This window comes from Panulirus ornatus, chromosome 69 (assembly GCF_036320965.1).
Source record: "Panulirus ornatus isolate Po-2019 chromosome 69, ASM3632096v1, whole genome shotgun sequence".
Taxonomy (NCBI): Eukaryota; Metazoa; Arthropoda; class Malacostraca; order Decapoda; family Palinuridae; genus Panulirus; species Panulirus ornatus.
Window position 1 is genome coordinate 19,942,802 of NC_092292.1, and position 23,970 is coordinate 19,966,771.

General features: G+C 40.8%; 7 protein-coding genes across 8 annotated transcripts in view; 5 read left to right on the forward strand and 2 right to left on the reverse strand.

Moving 5' to 3' along the window:
• The window catches only part of LOC139747524 (cuticle protein AMP1A-like), a 126,296-nt gene that overhangs the window by 21,842 nt on the left and 80,484 nt on the right, over nucleotides 1–23,970 (forward strand). The gene's annotated exons all lie outside the window — the stretch shown is intronic.
• On the forward strand, nucleotides 351–1,360 carry LOC139747699 (larval cuticle protein LCP-17-like). Its single transcript, XM_071660300.1, has 3 exons — nucleotides 351–485; nucleotides 646–935; nucleotides 1,052–1,360. The coding sequence occupies exons 1-3, from the start codon at nucleotides 372–374 to the stop codon at nucleotides 1,281–1,283; spliced, it is 636 nt and encodes a 211-aa protein (XP_071516401.1). The 5' UTR covers nucleotides 351–371; the 3' UTR covers nucleotides 1,284–1,360.
• On the reverse strand, nucleotides 4,079–5,146 carry LOC139747535 (uncharacterized). Its single transcript, XM_071659939.1, has 3 exons — nucleotides 5,064–5,146; nucleotides 4,580–4,914; nucleotides 4,079–4,473 (listed from the first exon to the last, which is right to left on the reverse strand). The coding sequence occupies exons 1-3, from the start codon at nucleotides 5,070–5,072 to the stop codon at nucleotides 4,188–4,190; spliced, it is 630 nt and encodes a 209-aa protein (XP_071516040.1). The 5' UTR covers nucleotides 5,073–5,146; the 3' UTR covers nucleotides 4,079–4,187.
• LOC139747534 (uncharacterized) lies at nucleotides 6,148–7,246 on the forward strand. The gene is made up of 3 exons (XM_071659938.1): nucleotides 6,148–6,258; nucleotides 6,405–6,739; nucleotides 6,854–7,246. The coding sequence occupies exons 1-3, from the start codon at nucleotides 6,250–6,252 to the stop codon at nucleotides 7,137–7,139; spliced, it is 630 nt and encodes a 209-aa protein (XP_071516039.1). The 5' UTR covers nucleotides 6,148–6,249; the 3' UTR covers nucleotides 7,140–7,246.
• Nucleotides 12,682–16,770, forward strand: LOC139747533 (uncharacterized). Of its 2 annotated transcripts, none has more exons than XM_071659937.1 (3): nucleotides 12,682–12,723; nucleotides 12,875–13,209; nucleotides 16,440–16,770. In XM_071659937.1, the coding sequence occupies exons 1-3, from the start codon at nucleotides 12,715–12,717 to the stop codon at nucleotides 16,705–16,707; spliced, it is 612 nt and encodes a 203-aa protein (XP_071516038.1). In that variant the 5' UTR covers nucleotides 12,682–12,714; the 3' UTR covers nucleotides 16,708–16,770. The 2 variants fall into 2 exon arrangements, with proteins under 2 accessions (XP_071516038.1, XP_071516036.1); XM_071659935.1 differs by lacking the exon at nucleotides 16,440–16,770 and adding an exon at nucleotides 13,326–13,708.
• LOC139747532 (uncharacterized) lies at nucleotides 18,746–19,880 on the forward strand. The gene is made up of 3 exons (XM_071659934.1): nucleotides 18,746–18,785; nucleotides 18,935–19,332; nucleotides 19,457–19,880. The coding sequence occupies exons 1-3, from the start codon at nucleotides 18,777–18,779 to the stop codon at nucleotides 19,764–19,766; spliced, it is 717 nt and encodes a 238-aa protein (XP_071516035.1). The 5' UTR covers nucleotides 18,746–18,776; the 3' UTR covers nucleotides 19,767–19,880.
• On the reverse strand, nucleotides 21,375–22,072 carry LOC139747536 (cuticle protein AMP1A-like). The gene is made up of 2 exons (XM_071659940.1): nucleotides 21,810–22,072; nucleotides 21,375–21,693 (listed from the first exon to the last, which is right to left on the reverse strand). Exons 1-2 carry the CDS (start codon nucleotides 22,055–22,057, stop codon nucleotides 21,492–21,494), a joined length of 450 nt encoding a protein of 149 aa, XP_071516041.1. The 5' UTR covers nucleotides 22,058–22,072; the 3' UTR covers nucleotides 21,375–21,491.

Consider the following 23,970-nt stretch of genomic DNA (forward strand, 5'->3'; position numbering starts at 1 on the left):
TAATGTATTTCTAAATTGAATCAACGAATAACTTCAAGAAGACAACAGATGCACAAACGATTCACCAGATCATTCATAGATGCACGTGCATATATAGATGGCTGGGTATGCATGAAAGAATAGATAATTCACATGCAAGATAACCCTGAAACACCGTACATGTAGCGTAATAAAGAAGATTTGTGCTCCATAAAAACTGGTTAACGCCATTTCTTCCCCTATAAAGAGAAAGTAGAACCTGCCACCAATAACATAGTAACATTACACTTATGATACATAGAGTGTCTATGTTCATTCAGCTTGTATGGATTAAGGGCACGGATAAAAACTAAACAAGAAGCGGCAAAAAGACGAGTGATGGTCGGAAAGTTATGGAAAACATGGCCGTGATCGAGAGGAAGGCCGCTAGCGGCAGGCCACTATATAAGATGCGGCGGAGATGCTCAGGTGTCCAGTGTCTACCACGAACAGTCAACATGAAGTTTGTGAGTACCGTGGTTTTGAAAGATACACTCCTTCCCAAGAATGCAGTATTACCTCACTTTACATGAAAACCTTTCACTGTGGTACTATATGTATCTTTTCCTAACGTGATAAGGATAAGGCAGTGTGGTAAGATGTTTCATTCCCTTCGTTTGGTCTCAGGTGATCCTTGCCGCCTTGGCTGCCGTGGCCGTCGCCGCGCCCCAATACAACTACTTCGTCTCGCACGAAGATTCCAGCGAAGAGATCAAGGTGGCCCCCGTCCGCTACCACGCTCCGGTTGTAGATTCTAGTGAGGAAATTGAGGTGGTGCCCATCCTGAAGGACGTTCGCGTCCACGAGGACGATGGAACGTACAACATCGAAGTGGAGACCGGCAACGGCATCCGTTTATCTCAGTCTGGCTCCCCCACTGGTGATAACGGCGCTGTGAACAAGGCTGGACACTTCTCGTAAGTAGGAACACTTCTCTACAATTAGGTAAATTTCACTGAAATATGTTGCATTATATAGTCAGGATATGAGTTACCTCAGGGTGAATAAACTTAATTTTTGTCTGATTCCACAGCTACACTGCTCCTGACGGCACACCGGTCAAGGTAACGTTCGTCGCCAACGAGAACGGCTACCAGCCTCAGTCTGACCTCCTGCCAGTGGCTCCCGCGTTCCCCCACCCAATCCCTCAGTTCGTGCTGGACCAGATCGCCTTTGCTGCTGCAGAGGACGCCGCCCGCGCCCGTGGTGGTTTTGACTCCTCAGAGGAGTTCGTGGCCCCCTCCTACTCCTACGCAGCTCCTTAGTCATTCTACTGCAATGATATATGGGATATTTATTCTCTATTCTATTTATTAAATGAAATAAATCATATCTTGCACAAGGTATATCTATATCCTATCGTACTCAAGCCTTATGAATAACCGGCCTTACATATGTAAGACTAGAAATATTTCAAAAGTAAGACTCCACTTTTACCATACTTTATTCGGCTATACACAAGACGAGATACACAAAAATACGTATAAACAAAATGACAAAACGATGATAACAAATTTATTTTAGACATTCTTCACTCCGTTGTCGTAGAATATTCATTCTTGAATTATCCTTGTGAGTCTGTCTTTACCACGCTAGATATGGTGTTTCTTGCTAAAGATTTTTTTTCTTTTCTACAATCTTTCATGAACTTCTAACTGTGGTGTATTTCAAATGTCGTGTAATTCAAAAGGCAGTTTTGGACTGTCGAATACGCTTTACTAGGGAGCACTACTTCGACATAACGCCATGTCTGTAACAGGTTGCTTGGTAGACTGTAGCATCGGCCCTCTCCTCAGTAACAGACATCAACTCGTCATGACTTCGCGCAACTTGACTAGTTTTTCGTCTTACCACAGAATGGTCGTTAGGTGGTCTCTCTCCGGCTGGCAAGACAGGTGGAGCTGCACTAGAAAAACAAGACTGACACAAAGTAACTATCTGGCTCTGCTAATATATTTTTGTAAACTGTATCCTTAAAGACATTACATCAACTTTAACTACCGCATACGAATCGTTTTTCATTTCTTAATTTTTAATTTCAAAACTGTTTTATCTTGAGATTATCTTTATCATATATATATATATATATATATATATATATATATATATATATATATATATATATATCCAATTTGAAGAAATATACAAGACGCAACATATTTATGGGATGCAACACAGAGATGAAGCATATCACACGACGCAACACATTTATCTCTGCATAAAGACGGGTTTCCATTATCGGCGATCGAAGAACACAAGAAGCAATTCAAGCGTGAATTTTCCAGCCACGAAAATCAGCTCAAACTGGTCTTGGTGCAATTCATGATATAATTACATTCACCCGCCAGAGAAGTGAATACGCCACGCTAGCCAATGTGTGGAGTCAACTCTTGACTGATGACCCTCAGCGGATGCCACAAAATTCAGTTAATAACTAAGTTTTTATCTCATGGTCATAAGAAAGATGATCACACGTCAAAATCTGAGAAATGCTGGCAAAGAAAACTACGAAATGAGAGTCAGGATCTGGCTAATGAGGGCTTAATGAGGCTGTCACCTTCTCCATGACTAAACGTAACAAAGGACGTAAACTGGATTTGTAATGGACAAAAACTTGATAGCACAGCATGGAAATTATACCAGTGTGTATATATATATATATATATATATATATATATATATATATATATATATATATATATATATATATATATATATATATATATATATATATATATATATATATATATATATATATATATATATATATATATATATATATATATATATATATATATATATATATATATATATATATATATATATATATATGCACTGTATCTTTATAATTGTGGTTATTCATGAATTAATAGTCAAAGACCTAACGATATTGTAAACATAGTTATTCAGTACTTGAAATTATTCGAAGACTGTGAATCAAGTATTGGACGGGGAGACCATTGGTGACGGGTGTGGCCCATCCTCCCTCCCCAGCAAAGAATCTCTGGGACAAGAAGCTCTCTGAAACCAAACACAACTTCTTTAATTTCTTCTGTGCGATGATCCTCTTCGACTCCTGCTAGAATTATCCCTACTCATCACATCTATAGCGTCACTTCGCAGATACCCCTCACACTTAGTATCTTCAAAAGGGCAGACTTACTCATTATACACACGATTTTCTTTAACGCAAACCAACAGGACTTCAGATGTATCATCATTACGCCAACGCTCTACTTACTGCTGTCAAATTAGAGGAACGCTTACTAAATCTATCACTGTTGTCAGGAAAGGATAACAAAAACAACGATTTTGATTAAAGCAGCATATTCTGTAATGAAGGGGAGATTATGACAGATAAGAGTGATTATCAAAAAGCGTTTTGTGTACGAAATAAAACCAGCAGAACTTTTGCCCTTTTGTTCTGTATTCTTCTAGCATATGTGTTGGTATATAATTCGTCTCATATTGTGGACAAAAAAATATGATAATGGACTTTCAGATTAAAGTATCATCCAACTAACTCCACTAAACTCAACGAACTATGAAGTACATAAGACGAGAAGCGACATGAAAAGATTTTAGAGTCAGACTTTTATTCTCTCTATCTCCGGGACTAAACAGACTTCAGATTTCTCCTATGTGACGAATCTTCTTCTACCACATCTTGTGAGAGCCTTATATAAAGTCCAGGTGTGTCGTGCCATGGTGAACAGCAGGATTAGGTAGTCTTTAAAATGGTTAAGAAACAGAATATGACTCCCTACTGTTCGTAGTATGAATACGAAAACTGAGTAGTGAGAGAATATTCATCTACTGTGATGGCCGTAAGTTGAATTCAACCGAGTCGATAAGCAAATGATTATTCTTGTATTCTGATTCTCAGAGATAACAGAGGAAGCTCAAAAACTGAGAAATATACTTATGTGTTCGTATGTTGTCTAGAACTGATATTACGTAATGAGTTGAACCATTATGTGTTATTGGCGGCATGCGTTTCCTTAGGATATAAAGTTATAAAGTTAAATCAATTAGGGAAGACAAAAATGGTATTAAGGAATCCAGTTCTTTATTGTTTCTAGTGCATACGAAATAAATAATCTTAGAAAATTCAACATTTACTGAGGGCTGTCGTAAAAGCTGCCGGGGGTCAGGAGGTGTGTGGGAGCTTAATTCTCTTCTGAGGAGTCAAAATGACGGGGGGCGTAGTAATGGGTGGGTGCGGGGACGGGGGCAGGGACGAAGGCGCGGGTGCCGACCTCTTCTGAGGAATCCAAGCCGGCACGAGCACGAGCGGCGTCCTCCTTGGCAGCGAAGGCGATCTGGTCCAGCACGAACTGAGGGATTGGGTGGGGGAACGCGGGAGCCACCGGCAGGAGGTCAGACTGAGGCTGGTAGCCGAACTCGTTGGCGACGAACTTCACAACGACGGGAGTGCCGTCAGGAGCAGTGTACCTGTGGAAATCAAGTATAGTCAAAAATATTTTTCACACACCTGGGTTATCTGTTTCGGATATCAAAAATCTTTTATTTATAAAGTTAAAGAAATCTTAATACTTACGAGAATTGTCCAGCCTTGTTCACAGCGCCGGTATGACCTTCGGGGGAGCCAGACTGAGATAGACGGATGCCATTGCCAGTCTCCACTTCGAAGCTGTACTGTCCATCCTCTTCGTGGACGCGAACGTCCTTCAAGATAGGCACGAACTCGACCTCCTCGCTGGATTCTGTCTTGTAGTGGACGGGAACCACTTTGACCTCCTCGCTAGAGTCTACAGGTCGAGGGTTATGGTGGACGGGCACTACATGGATCTCCTCGCTGGAGTCATCAGGTAGGGCGTAGTAGTTGAACTGAGGGGCGGCAACGGCCACAGCGGCTACGGCAGCGAGGATCACCTGCAGATCAAATGTTAGTAGAGTTGAAGTTCTTTTTCATATTTCTTAACTCTGGATTTAATCCTTTTCCGAATTCACATAATCTTACACAAAACCTCATATATCAGTAAATATAATCATAATCTGCATTATGTGGTAGCAGTACTTACAAACTTCATATTGACTGTAGGTAGGTAGGTACTGATAGGTTGAGCATCAGACCGTCTCTTATATACTGACCATAAGACCAACAGCCCCTTCATGACCATGGCCTTGCTCCTCACCACCGACCTTGCTGTTGGTGATTTTTTTTTATATGGCCCTATAATGTATGGGAGGAAACATACTGCATATAATGGTTGTGGCTTAATTCATAGGTCAGGGATACTGAATGGAGGTTTGACCTTCTCCTTGTTGAGGGATTTTTTGCTTTATCCAGTTTTTATGGTGAACAGCCTCCTTCATCGTGTGTTATAAGCATGGTAGTGAACAATCTCCTTATCTTCAGTTATCTAATCATCCATCCATGTGTTTGCGTTTTGGACTCGGTGATCAGTAATACTTCTTCACCTTCTATTTCCTTTGGCTATTTGCTCAGAGGTTATAGAAACATCTCAAAGAAAGTAAGGATTAATCAAAAGATACTACTATACGAACGGCTCACGCAAGAACAATCGTCCAATTATCATTCATATATATATATATATATATATATATATATATATATATATATATATATATATATATATATATATATATATATATATATATATATATATATATATATATATATATTCTCTTAAGAAAACGTATCCTTGAATTATATTGGACTATAATTCCAGTGTGGAGCCGTTAATATTGCAACTGTCTTTTGACTCTTCGTAATTTCTCACTTGAAATACCTCAATTCACCGAATGAGTAAAGTTAGCTCAGGGAAATAAATGATAAAGGAACATTTGGATATCTCCCACATCAACCGCAAATGCAGGTGTGGTTATGTGAGGAGGTGAAAATAAGTAGATCGTCCATGGACGAGTTTATAACAGATGATAGAGTACACCGTAATTTGGACAATGTAAAAAGTTCCCCAACAAGGTGAATGTTAAACCTTCATATGGTACCCCAAAGCAATAAACTACCTCGCATCCATTATATGCAGTCGCCACAGTGTCTCCATCCATATATTTTAAGATTATGAAACGAAAGCCAACTTTGGGCAGCAAGGAGGGTGAGCATCAGCTAGTGGTTAGGAGCAAGGTCAGGGTTGTGAAGGGGCCGGTATGTCTATGGGTTAGTACTATATAAGAGACGGTGTTCGTGCCTTACCTATCAGTACCTGACCACGTACAGCCAACATGAAGTTCGTAAGTGTTGTGAACTATATGGGCCGCTTCTATTGGTTTTATCTATTGATATAAAATGTGATCAAGTTCTTACATCAGTTCTGAAAGTGAGCAGATCCGTAGTCAGAATACCCGACATGAGTTTCATCGATATGTTTGATTTGCAGGTGATCCTCGCTGCCGTAGCCGCTGTGGCCGTTGCCGCCCCACAGTTCAACTACTACGCCCTACCTGATGACTCCAGCGAGGAGATCCATGTAGTGCCCGTCCACCATAACCCTCGACCTGTAGACTCCAGCGAGGAGGTCAAAGTGGTTCCCGTCCACTACAAGACAGAATCCAGCGAGGAGGTCGAGTTCGTGCCTATCTTGAAGGACGATCGTGTCCATGAAGAGGACGGACGGTACAATGTCGAAGTGGAAACTGGCAACGGCATCCGTTTATCCCAGTCTGGCACCCCCAACGCTGGCAACGGCGCTGTGAACAAGGCTGGACAGTTCTCGTAAGTATAAACGTTATAGTAGAATCTAATGCATTTAAGAATCTTACATAATGAAATGAAGTAACTGTTTTTTTATTGAATTTCGTTAAGTACACAATTTTCATAATTCCACAGCTACACCGCTCCTGACGGCACACCGGTCAAGCTAACATTCGTTGCCAACGAGTTCGGCTACCAGCCTCAGTCTGACCTCCTGCCAGTGGCTCCCGCGTTCCCCCACCCAATCCCTCAGTTCGTGCTGGACCAGATCGCCTTCGCTGCCAAGGAGGACGCCGCTCGTGCTCGTGCCGGCTTGGATTCCTCAGAAGAGGTCGGCACCCGCGCCTTCGTCCCTGCCCCCGCCCCCGCACCCACCCATTACTACGCCCCCCCTCATTTTGACTCCTCAGAAGAGAATTAAGCTCCCACACACCTCCTTTTACGACAGCCGTCAGTAAATGTGGAATTATCCAATATTATTTATTTCGTATGTATTAGAAAGAATAAAGAACTGGATTCCTTAATATCATATTTGTCTTCCCTAATTGATTTAACTTGATAACCTTCTATCCTAAGGAAACGCATGCCGCAAATAACACATAATGGTTCAACTCATTACGAAATATCAGTTCTTGACAACATACGAACTCATAAGTTTATTTCTCAGTTATCTCTGGGGATCAGAATACAAGAATAATCATGTGCTTCTCAGACTCAGTTGAATTCAACTTTTGGACACCACAGTAGATAAACATTTCCTCACAATTCAGTTTTCGCATTCATACTACGAGCACTAGGGAGTCATATTTTGCTTGCTTTTTAGTCATTCTAAAGACTATCTAATCCTGCTTTTCATCAAGGCACGACACACCTGAGCTTTATAAGATAAGGCTCTCACAAGATGCAGTCGAAGGGGATTCTTCACACAGGAGAAATCTGAAGACTGTTAAGTCCTGGAGAATTTCCCGTCGTCTAGATTTCTTGCTGTGGGGCGAGGTCTCGGACGTCACCACAGACACTAGGTAGTCCCCTGATCGTCTCACGGAGATCTTATATTGATTTACAATCTTCGAAATGTTATGACAAAAACTAAACGTTCGTCTGTTAATTCATGCATAACCATAATCATAAAGTTACTGTTTCTATATTGCTACAATGTGTCCATGTTGTCTAGTTTTTGTTCAAGTTTTTCTTGTGTTATCTCGTTATGGAGGCATCAGTGTATTCATGAACAAGTCTTAAGTCAGATTCTGGATCTCCGAGCATTGTTTTCTTTGCCACGATTTCTCATATTACGATGTGTGATCATCTTTCATATGGCTCTGAGATAGAAACTTAATCATCAACTAAATTTTGTGGCATCATTTGATGGTCGTTAGTCGAGCGTTTCCTGTGCTTCATTTAACACAACAGTAGCATTATGCATGCACTTTGGACTGAGGTGAATTTTGTTATATAACAAATCATTCTATGAACAGTTTACTCCAATTTTCGAAACAGAAAAATTCATGCTTGAAATGCTTGAAATTTCTTTGACTGTCGATTAGTAAGTCTAGTCTTTATACACACATAAATATGTTATGTTACATGATATGTTATATCATTGTTCTGTGTCATTAACTGTGTATCGTCATTTGTCTTGATACGTTTTGGGATACAATTTGCTCAGCACTATGTTGCTTCACGTGTTATTGAATGTGTAGTGATAAGTGTATTTGGTCACGTTTCTGGACGTCTTGGTAACCAACGAATGTTGTAGAAATCAGAATGGCGTCTACATACCTGCTTTGTGAGTATATGAATCATACATAAAACAGTTATGAATAACCCATTTTCTAGCAGCATTCCTTTACAGGCTTACAGGTGTACACGGGAATTACCTCCCACTCGTATCATATTCAAAATTGATTGATAATTGAATAGACCACATTCAAAGTTGAAAGAAAAATAATGGTCAAAAGGTTCATATAAAGATGTCAAAATGGATTCTCTTCATTGGTTTTCCTCATTATATTCACACCATTGTATTTGTGCCCAGTTAGTCTTTCCTTTGATAGAAGGAATAGCAATGGGCTATCAACACTTAATAACATTCTAGATAAATCTTACTGATCCATAAATTGTATGGTAGGGATTTGAGGTGCAGATAGAAAGAATTTTATATGTTGTTATCTACTTGATATTCAACTGATAAGCATCTACATTACCGCAATACAATTGTTACTAAGTTCGGCTGCAGTAGTGGGCAGGGGCAGTGACGGAAGGAGGTGTCCTCGACCTCTTCTGAGGAATCCAAGCCGGCGGGGCCAGGGGCGGCGTCCTCCTGAGCAGCGAAAGCGATCTGGTTCAGCACGAACTGGAGGATTGGGTGGGGGAGCTAGGGAGCCACTGGCAGGAGGTCAGATTGGGGTGGTACCCGTTCTCGTCAGCAACAAACTTCACAATGACTGCAGGTGCAGTCAAGAGCAGTGTAGCTGAAGAGGATGATTGGAAGAATAGCTGCACTCTAACTATCTACCTTTAATCCTGTTATAGTGGCTATGTTCACTGTAAAATGAAGATTATCTTCAAATTTTTGATACGAAAACTGTTCATCCCTGACCACAGCGCTCACAGGGTCAGCACTTGGAGAGCTGGATTTGAGACAGGATGATGCTATTGCCAGTCTTCACTTCCTAGTTTACATTCCGGCCTCCTCGTGGACACAATCATCCAGGAGACCATAGATGTACTTGAGGGCGGCGATGGCCACGTTGGCGAAAATTACCTTTGACAGAATCAGTTCTGCATTTCTATGTGTATGTTTAATCACAATACAGCAGGTCAATGTGTACAATGAACATAGCTCAACGAATATAGCACAAAGTACAAGAATTAGTGTATTTACATGCTTCATGTTCCTTGTCGTCGGGTAGATACTGTTGCTTCAGTCTTACCATTACACCTGACAGTTCACCTCCTCCAGAGTCTAATGTCCTGATCTTAACCAACTCATTTACCCCAGTAGCCCTATCACGGACCTTCGAACGTGCTTCGAATCTGTTCTGCACGTGGAGTTCATTTGATTTTGCTATGTAAAATATAGTCAAAAAACTGGTATATGTAAATTCTTACCCCTGTGAGGTACAAAAACATTTGCTTACCTCATGTCGTCTAATGAAATGCGTCCACTTTTTACTATAGTGAGACAGCATCTGATGTTGAGGGATGCTATCGGCCTCCGGGAACATTGACTAAGAAGTCTGTGGCTGTATCGTTTCAGAATCTTAAGCTGGAAAGTAATGTCAGGAGGAATAAGAGTTCGTAATAAGTTCCTTCCTTTGTTCTGGAGAGAGAGAAGCAGCATCTGGACATATCTTCCGTTATCTTAACTTGATTCTTATTCTAACCGTTGATACAGCCACGGCACAAAAGCCTCTCAAGCATGATCTATCCCTTTAAAACCTGTCTGGGCTCCCCTCTTGATACATAGCCTCCCTTTCCCTTTGCAGGATGTCGGTTCTCCTCCTCTCACTCTCCTTCCATTTTGCTCAGATGTATGTTTTCTTGTGCCAGCCTATCATCATGCAACCACCCTCCATGACCAAACCCACCTCAAGATATCTGCCTTAACCCGTTCTCTGTAGCACAATAATATTTCCCATGATTTCCCCTTCTCGGATGATACATGTATACGATGCAGAATTACTTACACCACCATGATCACATGCAATATTATTTATCTTCTCTGTTCGTATTCTTCATTCGCACGAAAGATGTCTTAACTGTCCAATAACTTAATTCCTATGAAATCATATTTGTCAGTTGAATGGAATGCCTTTTCGTCAGCTATTTGGCCAACTTCTTTGGTAGAGTCGACAAACGTTTTGCTAAACCTTTCTCATCAAATAGAATGTCATTACCTCAATTCATAAGTATGAATGATTAACTACATCCATTGCAATTAGTCTTCATACGTTTGTTCCAGTCTTTGACCCTTGTGTGAAAAAATATGTGAGTTTTCCATATTTTCTAAGAAGTCTTATGTTCATCATAACCTTTCATCATGGTTAAGCTTTTTGTACAGTTCTTGTCGCTTTTATACTATGATAGTCTACAGCTTCACTGCTGTAATACTAAGTGGTAAGAAGGTTGTGGCAGTGTAGTGGTCTGTAAGAGTAGTGGTGGTAACATAGTTGAAGATGTGGAGGAGGACTGGAAATGGTACAACACCTAGGGTGGCAGCGTGGTTGGGGACGCGGAGGAGAGGAGTTGGCATTGCCGTGAGCGTAGTGGTGGGTGTGGTCCAGTACTGAGAATGGCGTAACATGGGGGATGACTGAGTACGGTACTTGAGTAAAGGAATGGCATAAGAAAAGGGATATCTGAGAGGGTGTGAGAGTATTGGAATAACAAAGTAACTGAGGATAGTAACGGGAACAGCTGTCTGTTGTTGATTACTGTTATGATAGAGTAGCGAGGTATGGGAGTAGGTACTAGAGAAAGACACTGAAGGTAACAATAGGGGTGTGGCACTATGGTCAAAGTCTTGAGTTGGATGATACAGCAATCAGTGTATTGGTGTAGTGGTAGGGTAGAGGGCAGTAGAGGTGTTAATGTAGTATGGAGATAGTAGGGTAATGAGTGTCTCTTTCACTTGTATTCTATCCTTTATGTCCTTGAAAACAACTACCATTTAATCACAGACATGAAGTACTTTGATAGGTCAAGGCCTCCGTATATACAAAGCAAATCATATACATTTACGTGTAAATGGACAGCACCACCACCACTCATCATGCCAGCGTCCTTGCCTTCACTTCTGGCAGGCAACCTCGCTCTCCTCCATTGCTTCATTACTTCTTATACTGATAACGATTGACCACTTACGGGGACACAAGATTATGAAAACTTTACCAGATATCGCTTAAGAGATAAGCTTTCATTCCGATAAAGGGATTAATTTTCCTCATGTTAACACAAATAAGGTGTTTAACTGTAAAGCTTATTCATCTAGGGAGACATTCACTTCATATGTAACCTTTTAAAATGTAATTTACTACTGATTAATTTGTTTATTGTATTATCTATAAAGGTATCTATGAAACTCATTTACATAGTAATTAACAACCGAAACATTCTAATGCCTGACCTTGGAAAACTATGTATAACCCTTCTCTTCCCTGACGAGGGAGGATGATTAGACGTGGTCGTCAAAACTGTTAGTTAATGTCTTGATATCTTTTCTTGTCATTATTTCTGAATAGAAATCTATGACATGGAAGAAGATATTTTAAGAATTAACGAAAATATAATGCACGAAAATGGGTAATGGGTTAACCTGCTCTCTATTTAAGGAGAAATAGAATCTTTTCTCATCCGAAACCTTCAATATTTAGATGTAACTTCATTTGATTACCTTAGTGTCTTAAAGGTATTTCATAGGTTTAAGAAAAAGCGTAGATAATCTATAAAACCGACTGGGTACACTGTAAAACCACAATATCATAGAATTACCACAGGAAGATTTGGCGTTGACTAGGTAACGAAAAAAATTATACTGAATGTATTGTCCCCTGCTGAACCATATTTCATCTATTAATTATGTTTAAGGACTTAAGAAGCATCATTAAACTGCTGGGTTCCATAGGATGCTAAGTCCTCGTAGTATGCAATGACAGTTGACTTAAAATCCTTAGAAGAATTATGAATTTTTCTTGCGATAAGAAATATGTTGAATTGAACCTTTATATAGTTCATTTTCATATGTAAAATATTGAATATATATCATCATGAAACATGTAGCAATTTGGTACAAATCTCTTATCTGAATGCCTGACCTCGAAGACCAAACTCTCCTTAAAAACAGGAGCTGCAGCCAGGAAAAAGTTGACAACTCGGTCCCAAATAAAAAGAGAAGGACCGAACGCGGTGAGGTGTAAGGTCATGGTCTATGGGCAGTATATAAGATGGGATGCAGGTGTTGAGCCATCAGTACCTAACCACGTACAGCCAACATGAAGTTTGTAAGTACTGCAAGGCATGTTCCTGCTCTATTGGTTCGAGTTACTGATGGAAAGACTTTGGAAATGTTTAGAGGATAATTTTGAAGGGGAGTAGACCTTCAGTTTGGAGATGTACTAGTGAACCTAAATTATATTGACATTTGATATTCAGGTGATCCTCGCTGCCGTAGCCGCTGTGGCCGTTGCCGTCCCACAGTACAACTACTACGCCCTGCATGATGACTCTAGCGAAGAGTTCCAGGTGGTGCCCGTCCACTACGACTCTCATTCTGCAGAATCTAGCGAGGAGCTGCAAGTGGCTCCCATCCACTACAGGGGAGATTCCAGCGAGGAGGTCGAGTTCGTGCCTATCTTGAAGGACGTTCGCGTCCACGAAGAGGACGGACGGTATAACTTCGAAGTGGAGACTGGCAATGGCATCCGTCTCTCTCAGTCTGGCTCCCCCGAAGGTCATACTGGCGCCGTGAACAAGGCTGGAGAGTACTCGTACGTGTTAAGCTCTCTAAAGAATTTGTTCTATTTAAAGAAGCATGATACATGAAACATACGAACCAAACGTGTAACAAATATTGTTGACTATATAACATTCATGACTCCACAGGCTACACTGCTCCTGACGGCACTCCCGTCGTTGTGAAGTTCGTCGCCAACGAGCACGGCTACCAGCCTCAGTCGGACCTCCTGCCAGTGGCTCCCGCGTTCCCCCACCCAATCCCTCAGTTCGTGCTGGACCAGATCGCCTTCGCTGCCAAGGAGGACGCCGCTCGTGCCCGCGCCGGCTTGGATTCTTCAGAAGAGGTCGGCACCCGCGCCTTCGTCCCTGCCCCTGCCCCCGCCCCCATCAATTACTACGCCCCTCCTCATTTTGATTCCTCAGAAGAGAACTAAGCTCCCACACACCTCTGCCTGCGCTCAGTAAATGTGGAAATATCTAAGATTATTTATTTCTTATGTATTAAAAAGAATAAAGAATTGAATTCCTAAATACCACTTTTGTATTTCCTACCCGTTTAAGCTCTATTCCAGACTAGCCTAAGGAAATATACATGAAGTAAAAAAACCATATAGTAACAAGTCGAGACAAAATTCTGACCCTTTCAGTTATCATTGTTTTAGCAATCAGTACACGTGAGGTCTTAGCTATGATAAATGTGACTCAACTTCTGCCCATATGAAAGTGGGCTCAGATGGCTCAAACATTGAAAGGGAAATGACAGGAAAAAGACAAATGAGACAAGCAGCGCCCTAGGAAGAAACAAGATAAGACATGTGAAAGCCTGACAGCTAAAAGTTTGCCATTGATAAGATTTGTGAAGTGATAGTAGGGATATTTAGATCAAGAGCCATAATCCTAAAGCTCCTCATCTGCATAGTGGATTAGCCTGTCTCCAAAATACTACGGTGTCGACAGCAAATATGAATGCTTAAGGAAAAGGTAATGACGACCATTCTGCGCTGGGGATATATTTCCTTCCTTTGCCTCAAGGGAAGATTGCTGTCTTGGGTGAAGTTACGTGTGGTGAACGGCGTTAATGATCCAATCTTTCTTTTCTTTCCATTCACGATTGTTGTTAGAATTCTTTAGTGATAAGAGTCTTGTCCTTCCACCAACTCTAAACTTCACTCCCTTGATATTCCTAAACCAGTCTTCCACCTTTACCTTCTCTTTGGTTCGTTCTGAGCAAGAACAGCCAGGCCTTACTCGTCAACATAGCATTTATCTCTCATATCTTCTTCCCGGGTGCAACCACACACATGTGGACACTCCAGCTTAAACGTCTTTGGCTTTGCTTGTAGGAACCTGATTCCACCTCTATTAGTCTCCTGATACGACAGGCAAAAGATAAAGGGGTAGTTTTCTTAATTCTTTATTAATACGTGAAATTTAATTGATATGGTATGTGAGTGGCGACATGCTATTAATGCTGTGGGATGGATGGCTTTGGTTTTGATCAATTTTATATGACAGCTAGAGAATGAATGTGTACAAGTAGTGTCATTGTTCGTTTGTTCCTGATGATGCATTAATAAGAATCTAGAATAAACATTTCAAGAGTAAAGTTTGTCTCTGGGAAGGGAAATATGTATATCAATATATACTTATCGCATCATATTGGTTTGCTATAGTACAGTACATTTAATCAGAAGTAAATAAATGACTGAAATCAGCTAAATGCTGCAAAAATATAGGAAGACATGGAAACGGAGATTAGGAAAACTGACGGAAATGTAAAGCATGAAAGTGGTTCATGGTTCAACCAATTCTTTTTATTGAAGGAGAAATAGAATCTCTTACTGAAACCATCACTGTCTAGATGTAACTACATCATTAAGTTACCTTAGTATCTTAAAGGTATAATACAGGTTTAAAAGAAGTATGAACAACGAATAGCACCAATTATCAAAGGAAGGATTTACCAGTGACGAAGTAAAGATGATACGATATGTATTGTTTCTTGCTGAACTACAATTCGTCTAATACTTACATCTAAGAGAAATCGTACTGCTGGATTCTGTTGGAGGGTTACTCTCACAGTATGCAATGACAGTCTCTAGTGTGAGATAGCTGGATCCACACTAGTCTCCTGTGGCAGGAGGAGAGCATCAAGAGTCTCCTATGGTAGGATTAGAATCTCACTTATCTCCTGTGACAGGAGTACAGAGTCGATGTCTTTTCCCCCGGACAAGAATGACTCCTGTGACAGGACTAGACACGTCCCTTGTGAGACCAGGCTTTTCCTACTTGATCTTGAGCTTTCTTAGTTTACCAGCAAAATGCTCAGAAAGTCCGCTATCCTTTCATTACGCAATTCCATTCTCTTATTCCATAACTGATAACGTTCATATCTTTATTTATTCATCTTTCAAGTTATCCAGATTTTTTCTTTTCAGTTGAGAGGCTGTATCTTGGTTGAGTGTTGACCATGACAACAATTCTTTCGCAGGAAAAAAGTTGCAGCCATGAAAAACTGGACAAGGCGGCCTCCTCTGGAAAGAGAAGGACTACAAATGATGGGGAGCAAGGTCATGGTCGTGAGTTGGTCGGCAGTGTAAGGGCATTATATAAGAGGCTGTGCACATGCTTACCTATCAGTACCAACCATACACAGTCAACATGAAGTTTGTAAGTACTGGACAATACTTACTGCTGTACTGTTGGCTTTATACGCCGATCTAAAAGTTTTCAAAGAGTGTATGTTCATTGTGAAATTGAATGAAATTGTTTCGGAAGTCTAACAGGATCAACAGTTCTAGTAACGTTTGATTTGCAGGTGATCCTCGCTGCCAGTAGCCGCTGTGGCCGTTGCCGCCCCTCAGTTCAACTACTACGCCCTGCCTGATGACTCCAGCGAGGAGATCCATGTAGTGCCCGTCCACCATAACCCTCGACTTGCAGACTCTAGCGAGGAGGTCAAAGTGGTTCCCGTCCACTACAAGACAGAATCCAGCGAGGAGGTTGAGTTCGTGCCTATCTTGAAGGACGTTCGCGTCCACGAAGAGGATGGACAGTACAGCTTCGAAGTGGAAACAGGCAATGGCATCCGTCTATCTCAGTCTGGTTCCCCCGACGGTGATAATGGCGCTGTGAACAAGGCTGGACAGTTCTCGTAAGTATCAGCTTCTCTAAAGTATTTCTGATTTGATGATGGTTAACATTCGAAACTTGGGAACCGTGTGATAGATATCTATTGACTGTACTTTTTATGACTCCACAGGTACACTGCTCCTGACGGCACTCCCGTCGTTGTGAAGTTCGTCGCCAACGAGTACGGCTACCAGCCTCAGTCTGACCTCCTGCCAGTGGCTCCCGCGTTCCCCCACCCAATCCCTCAGTTCGTGCTGGACCAGATCGCCTTCGCTGCTCAGGAGGACGCCGCTCGTGCCCGCGCTGGCTTGGATTCCTCAGAGGAGGTCGAGGTCACCGCCATCGTCCCTGCCCCTGTCCCCCGCACCCACCCATTACTACGCCAGCCCTCATTTTGACTCCTCAGAAGAGAACTAAGCTCCATCCTAATCTAAAGCCTAGCAGCTTTTGCGGCCTTTCTCAGTAAATGTGGAAATATGAATTATTTATTCTAAATGTATTTACGTGAATAAACCACCGGACTCCTGATTACCATTTTTGGCTTTCCTATTTGATATAGATCTACTTTTGTAGGCTGGAAATGATTTTTAAGTCTATATTTCCATTATGGTTATAGATTACATTAAACCTGTGGAAATGCGTGATTTAAAAAAGCATACATGGTCAAAACTTTGGAAAATCCATCGTAGCAGATTATTTCCCATCAACTGTTCCTTCTTACTCTTCCTGTTGTTTCTTGTTCAGTTTATGACGTAGATGGGATAATCCTCTTATCATACACTGAATATCTGTAAAATCTTGATGTGATGTGTGTATGTATAAGTACAAAAAGATACATTAAGACATACTAAATCTTTATCACATATAAGTGTGAGGTAAACGCCCAAAAATCAAACCTAAGAGACATGAGACAGATGATTCTATTTCACATTATTAGGGTATGATCTTATCTTTTGTGGGATTCCTGCAGTTTCAAGGTTGTAGTTCAGTCAGGACCATGGGTCTCTATATATTGACATTAAGTCAACAGAAAGCTACATTTTGGCTCATACAGAATTGAGAAATCACTCCTTCCCATAAAGTAATCCACACTACAAACAGTGATCGAAAATAATGTAGTTTTCGTGACCTTAAGTAATTGCTTTTTTGGGGTCAAGGACCCTAGTGCCTATGGTATGACCATGTTGACCCATATATACCTCATTACACCGTCTGCGAGGAAGATTTTATGCTCTAGGAATACTTTCCTGGGATATTCTTTGGTATTCACTGAGAAGACATTTGCTTTTGTTATTAGAATAATTAGATATTATTATGTTTTATTACCTGTATATAGATCTATGAATAGGAAACATGTGGTCTTTTCTTTTTCAAAGATTCTCTGTTGTTAAATTCTTGAGTGTTAGGAATCTTAGCATTATGATAGCTTTATTTTGGCCTAATGTAATGCTTTACGGGAGAACAAATCCTAGTTTCTTGAGTTGGAATTTCATATAGATTTTCTGATCCTAAAGTTTGCAGGTATATATTCTGTATATCACTGTATTCCATTCTACCTTAAACTTAGTGTTTGGAATGAAAGAGTTTAACCTAAAGAAAGACTTGTTCAGTGTATCATCGCAAACTTTTAATGCATCGACTGTCAAACTAAGGGAAAATTGAATGGGTGACTATAGATTACTTCTAAAGATCCCAGAGAATATGTAGTCCATAGCATTTTGTTTGGGAGATAACATAATACCAACTTGAGAAGTTAAGATTTCCAGATTGGTTCCTGTATTAGACATTCTAATCGACCAAACGCAGGTACTCATAATTCTGAAAACCTTAATACTCTAGAATTTAGGGGTTAGAATGTTCGAAAATGCTGTACATCAAGGCCACGTCTCATTTCTTCAACATCTACGTACAAATGAGAAGAGTATGATAATATTCAACTGTCACAGTAACACAAGTAAAAATCGAGTTGATGTATAATCTAATCTTGTGGTATACAATGTTCTTTATAGAGAATGTAATAGGGAATATACTAGTCAGACAAGTAGCAATCTAGGATGTAGGATCATTGAACGTAAGGGATCAGTAAGAAAACGCAGCTACTGTTAATCATATTCGCAGTGAAGACTGCGGCACGGAATGCAGTAATGCCAGAATCTATGTCAAAATGTAACTTCAGAATGAGAATTGTGAAAGCTAAATTCACACCCTGCACACCTTACATTGATTTCCATCAAGGGCAGTGGGACCCTTGTCTGACCTCGAGGACCAAGCTTTAGTGAAAAAAATTCCAAACAAAACAGGATTCGGAGCCTAGAAAAACTGGACAACACAGCCTTTACTAGTGAGAAAGGGACTATGTATGGGAAGGAGCAAGGTCATGGTTACGAAGTGGCCAGGCGGTCTATGGTCACTATATAAGACACCGTGTTGATGCTCAGCCATCAGTACCTAAACACGTACAGCTAACATGAAGTTTGTAAGTATAGCCAGTTATATGATCCACTTCTATTAGTTTTATTTTCTGATACAGAATTTCTTGTATCATCTTTTGCATTAACTCTGATAATGAATAGATTCTCGATCAGGAAATTTGACGCGATCAATGATTCGATGTTTGGTTTGCAGGTGATCCTCGCTGCCATTGCTGCTGTGGCCGTTGCTGCCCCGCAGTACGGCTATTACTCCCTCTCTCAAGACTCAAGCGAGGAATCTGATGAGGCGCTCGTCTACTACAGCGGTCATCCTGTAGACTCTAGCGAGGAGTTCGAAGTAGCGCCCGTCCAGTATAGTGCTCCTCCTCCAGACTCCAGCGAGGAAGTCGAAGTGGCACAAGTCCACTACAGTGCTCTGCCCGCAGACTCCAGTGAAGAGGTTGAGGTGGTGCCGATCTTGAAGGACGAACGCATCCACCTGGAGGACGGGAGGTACAACTACGATGTAGAGACTGGCAACGGCATCAGTTTATCCCAGTCTGGCTCCCCTGACGGTAATGATGGCGCTGTCACGAAGGCTGGACAGTACTCGTAAGTGTTTTAATTGTTTCTTTTTTCAGTAATTTCTATGACTTAAGATTGATTTGATATTCAATACATATGAACCAGTTCTATGAGAGAAATACTTTCAACTCTTTTTCTTACGACTCCACAGGTACATTGCTCCTGACGGCACACCCGTCGTTGTGAAGTTCGTCGCCAACGAGAACGGCTACCAGCCTCAGTCTGACCTCCTGCCAGTGGCTCCCGCGTTCCCCCACCCAATCCCTCAGTTCGTGCTGGACCAGATCGCCTTTGCTGCTGCGGAGGACGCCGCCCGAGCTCGTGCTGGCTTGGATTCTTCCTCAGAAGAGCTCCAGGTCACGGCCTACACCGCCCCTGCTGCTCCTGTGGCCCCTGTGGCCCTTGCCGCCCCTACCCGTTACTACGCCATCGCTGAATTAGACTCCTCAGAAGAGGTTTAAGCTCACGTCTTCCCCTTTTTCTACCCAGAGTAGCTTTTGCAATCGCCCAAGTGAATGTGGAAATATCTGAATGTATTTATTTTCTATGTATTGGAAAGAATAAATATTTGGTCCTCTTAACACAATATATGTTTTTCCTAATGTAGATTATCTTGTTATCGCAAGAAAGTACATGCCATAAAGCATAGGTGATAAAGAGATACAACTGCTCTAAAAAATCACTGGAAATTTTCTTGCAAAGCAATGATGTATTTCTCACATAATCTTAACACCATTTTTGAGATTTTATGACTCAAGTGATGAGCTAACTTTTCTGTCTCAGGAACCTCCTGCATCTGTAAATAAGCCGGGCACGTCTACCGGTCTGGTCTATAGGTCAAGAAGTGTGAGGACATGTGTGTGTGTGTGTGTGTGTGTGTGTGTGTGTGTGTGTGTGTGTGTGTGCTGAACAAATGAAATTAGAAATTAAAGATCGATGTCTTTGATGTGAAATTTTGATCTTTGGTAATATATATATATATATATATATATATATATATATATATATATATATATATATATATATATATATATATATATATATATGTGCGTTCCTATGAGTCCACGGGAAAAATGAAACACGAAAAGTTCCCTTGTGTACTTTCGTGTAATAATCATATCATCAGGGGAGACACAAGAGAGAAATATAACAGTCAGTAGATATACATCGAAGAGACGATGTATATCTACTGACTGTTATATTTCTCTCTTGTGTCTCCCCTGATTATGTGATTATTACACGAAAGTGCACTTGAGAACTTTTCGTGTTTCATTTTCCCCGTGGACTCAGGAATATCTTGATCACGCGCAAAATTGTGATCCTTTTCAATATATATGTATGTGTACGTATATACATGTGTATGTGGGTGGGATGGGCCATTCTTTCGTCTGTTTCCTTGCGCTACCTCGCTAACGCGGGAGACAGCGACAAAGCATGATAAGATAAAAAATGTATACATATATATATATATATATATATATATATATATATATATATATATATATATATATATATATATATATATTTACCAGAGCCAATAACAATTTTCGTTAACCATTTATGAAAGTTCATCAGTCATATGAATGATTTCATAACGTTCACATAAAATCTTATCTTAAATCCAAAACTGTTCCCAGATCCATCACTAAAAACTGAAAGTTTTGAGAAGATATAATTGTATTGGATGTCTGTATTGTGTGTGGTAACTCTGTCAAACGCCTGCCAGTATCAGGACTGTAAAGGTATTAACTTATCTACTTCATGATAATGGGATCGTTCCAGGCATTGACCTGATATTGAATATTACAAGAAGAAGAACGAGTTACTGCGCTGACTGTTGCAATGGAGAAACAAAGTCAACACTCATATATGACACGGTGAGGAAAACGAAATCGTTGGTAAGATACAGTCTGGAGCGATGGTTTTCAAAATATCTTAATATGTTCACTGTATCTTAGTTTCCCTACGACATGCATATCTATGAATTGGCATAATGGGATATCAAACTTCGGAATAATTTTCAACCAATATGAATATGACTAAACTGATCAGGAAAGTCATAGAAGGTATTTAGGAGTCCATTTCTTTATTGTTGATAATGTTGAAGAAATAAATAAGTCTAGGTATTTTCACAGTTTCTGAGGAAAGCTCTGAAAGCTACTGGGCTTCGGAAAGGAGACGGGAGCTTAAATCTCTTCTGAGGAGTGGAGATCGGCACGGGCACGAGCGGCGTCCTCTGCTGCAGCGAAGGCGATCTGGTCCAGCACGAACTGAGGGATTGGGTGGGGGAACGCGGGAGCCACTGGCAGGACGTCAGACTGAGGCTGGAAACCGTTCTCATCGGCGACGAACTTCACAACGACGGGAGTGCCGTCAGGTGCAGTGTAGCTGAATGTAAGAAAACATGAGTTACTGTCGTAGAATTGAATTAGTATAATGAGAATGTTTATAAACAAGTTTGATGATACTCCACTAAAATAAACAAAAGTTAGGTTAATACTCACGAGTATTGTCCAGCTTGGACGACTGCGTCATCAGTACCAACGGGAGAGCCGGACCGTGACAGGGCAATGCCGTTACCAGTCTCCACTTCGACGTTGAACCTGCCATCTTCGTCGTGGACACGTTGGTCCTTCAGAATGGGCACCACCACGATCTCCTCGCTGGAGTCGAAAGTAGGGGCACTGTAGCTGAACTGTGGGGCAGCGAGGGCCACGGCAACCAGGAGCACCTTGAAAGAAAGAAAAAACATGATGATTAGATAGACTATCATGATGTGAATGTAATATTGGAAAGGCCGAATAGGCTTCATGAGTAATTAATCTTTTTCCAGAAGACCTGAATTTTGGTGAAATTCACTGCACTCAATCACAAAAGTCTCTTATATGCAGCAATGCTTACCAAGGAAAAAAATGATACATTAGATCATCAGGTTGAAGTTTAAGTAATCAAAAGTAACAAAATATAATTGGTTATATCGATATCTGATTTATCCAAGGTTATGTTGTCTTTCGACAGCTTATATACGGTATGACCTTATACGTTAATTGAAATTGGCTGAATAACCTTTGAATGATTTGAAAGATTAGACACTTTTTCAATTTTTGGTATTAGGCATGCCAGAAACAATAAGAACAGTCCACTTCAGGATAAGAAATGAGCCCTGATTATCTTAACACAGTTGCTGAGATGCACATGAACTGTAGCTTGTATCTCTACGCCAAGTACTCACGAACTTCATGTTGAGTGTTGGTGATCAGTACTGGTGTGTGAAGTCCTCCGTTGCATCTTATATAGTCCCCGTCACCATACCTGGTTCTAACCTTGACCTTTCTCTTTTACGCTGGTTGCACTGTAGCTTACCCTTCATCGTATTTTGTAAATATTCTTCATCTCATAAACTACTTACGTTATGGGATGGATGATGTGCTCTCAGTGTGACTATAAGATGCCCTGCCACTGGTAGAGTTGTTTCAGTGTGTTCTCTTGAATATTGCGAGTCACATCTTAGCCTGGCAACAGTGGATGGCCTTCACTTTTTGTCTGGCAAGGGCCTAGATGGGCTGACAGTGTGACCTGTATGGGTCAGAGATAAAGGAAGCCTCTCTAATGCAGAGCGAAACACCTCTATCAGCTACGGGGATAATACCATTGAAATATGATATTTTCCAAGAACATTAGAAGACTTTTAAGAAAATTGTATTCTGCTCTAGGTGTCTTTCTTTCACTGTCACTATTCACTATCTTTTGTAAATATTCGATCGCGCACATTAATGAAATCAAATTTGCTTGATGGACAGGATTTCATCATAGTTTTATTTTTCATTCAAATTGTTATGCGGAATGTACCAATAAGTCTTTTCTTTAGGTACTGTCTACCAGACAAGTGAATCCTGACGTTACTCTTACTTGGGACCTCCTATTCAAGGTATCTATATAGGCGTTTGATGTAATTTGGAGGAGTTTTGCATGTCTTTCTCTTACTAGCCTAATCAAGTATGACCTAACCTTGGCTGACTTAACCTAATTCACTTAACCAACTTAATCGTACCTAAGTTTCAATATCATATCTTCAATCATTATGTATCTTACGACATCTGCTTCAGACGAAACAGTCGCCGCTAAACATAACTGTTTGGGCGATCGATCTCTTAGTACTGATGTACACCCATAGAATACGATGTGAATCATATCAAGGTATCCAAGGTCGATAGCTCAGCAGACGTCCTTACAGCCACGCTGGCCCATACTTTTGCATAAAACCTCGTAACTAAGCTGGGCAAAAACTGGCCACCCACCGCCGCTATCCAAGAGATAAATGACCTATAAAGAAATCAGGAGGTGAGTAGTTCCCGATAAAAGGGAATGTGACGAATTGTAATATTGACTTTCTATCACTCTGGAACACAAGGGAAGGTTGTATGTGAGAACACTGAAGGAATTAGCGGTAAGACAGTTAATCCTATGATTACTCTTTGCATAAGACACTTCCAATGGGAAAAAAAAAATCGCCTGGACTGTAAATGTGCCAGATAGTTCAACGCCTGTGGTTGGCAAACGTATGAAAATCATCATTTGAGACGAGACTGTAAATCATGTAGGAGAATGCCATCTAAATAGAGTCCCAGCATCGTGCCCGATACAATCTTTCATGTTAGATAAATC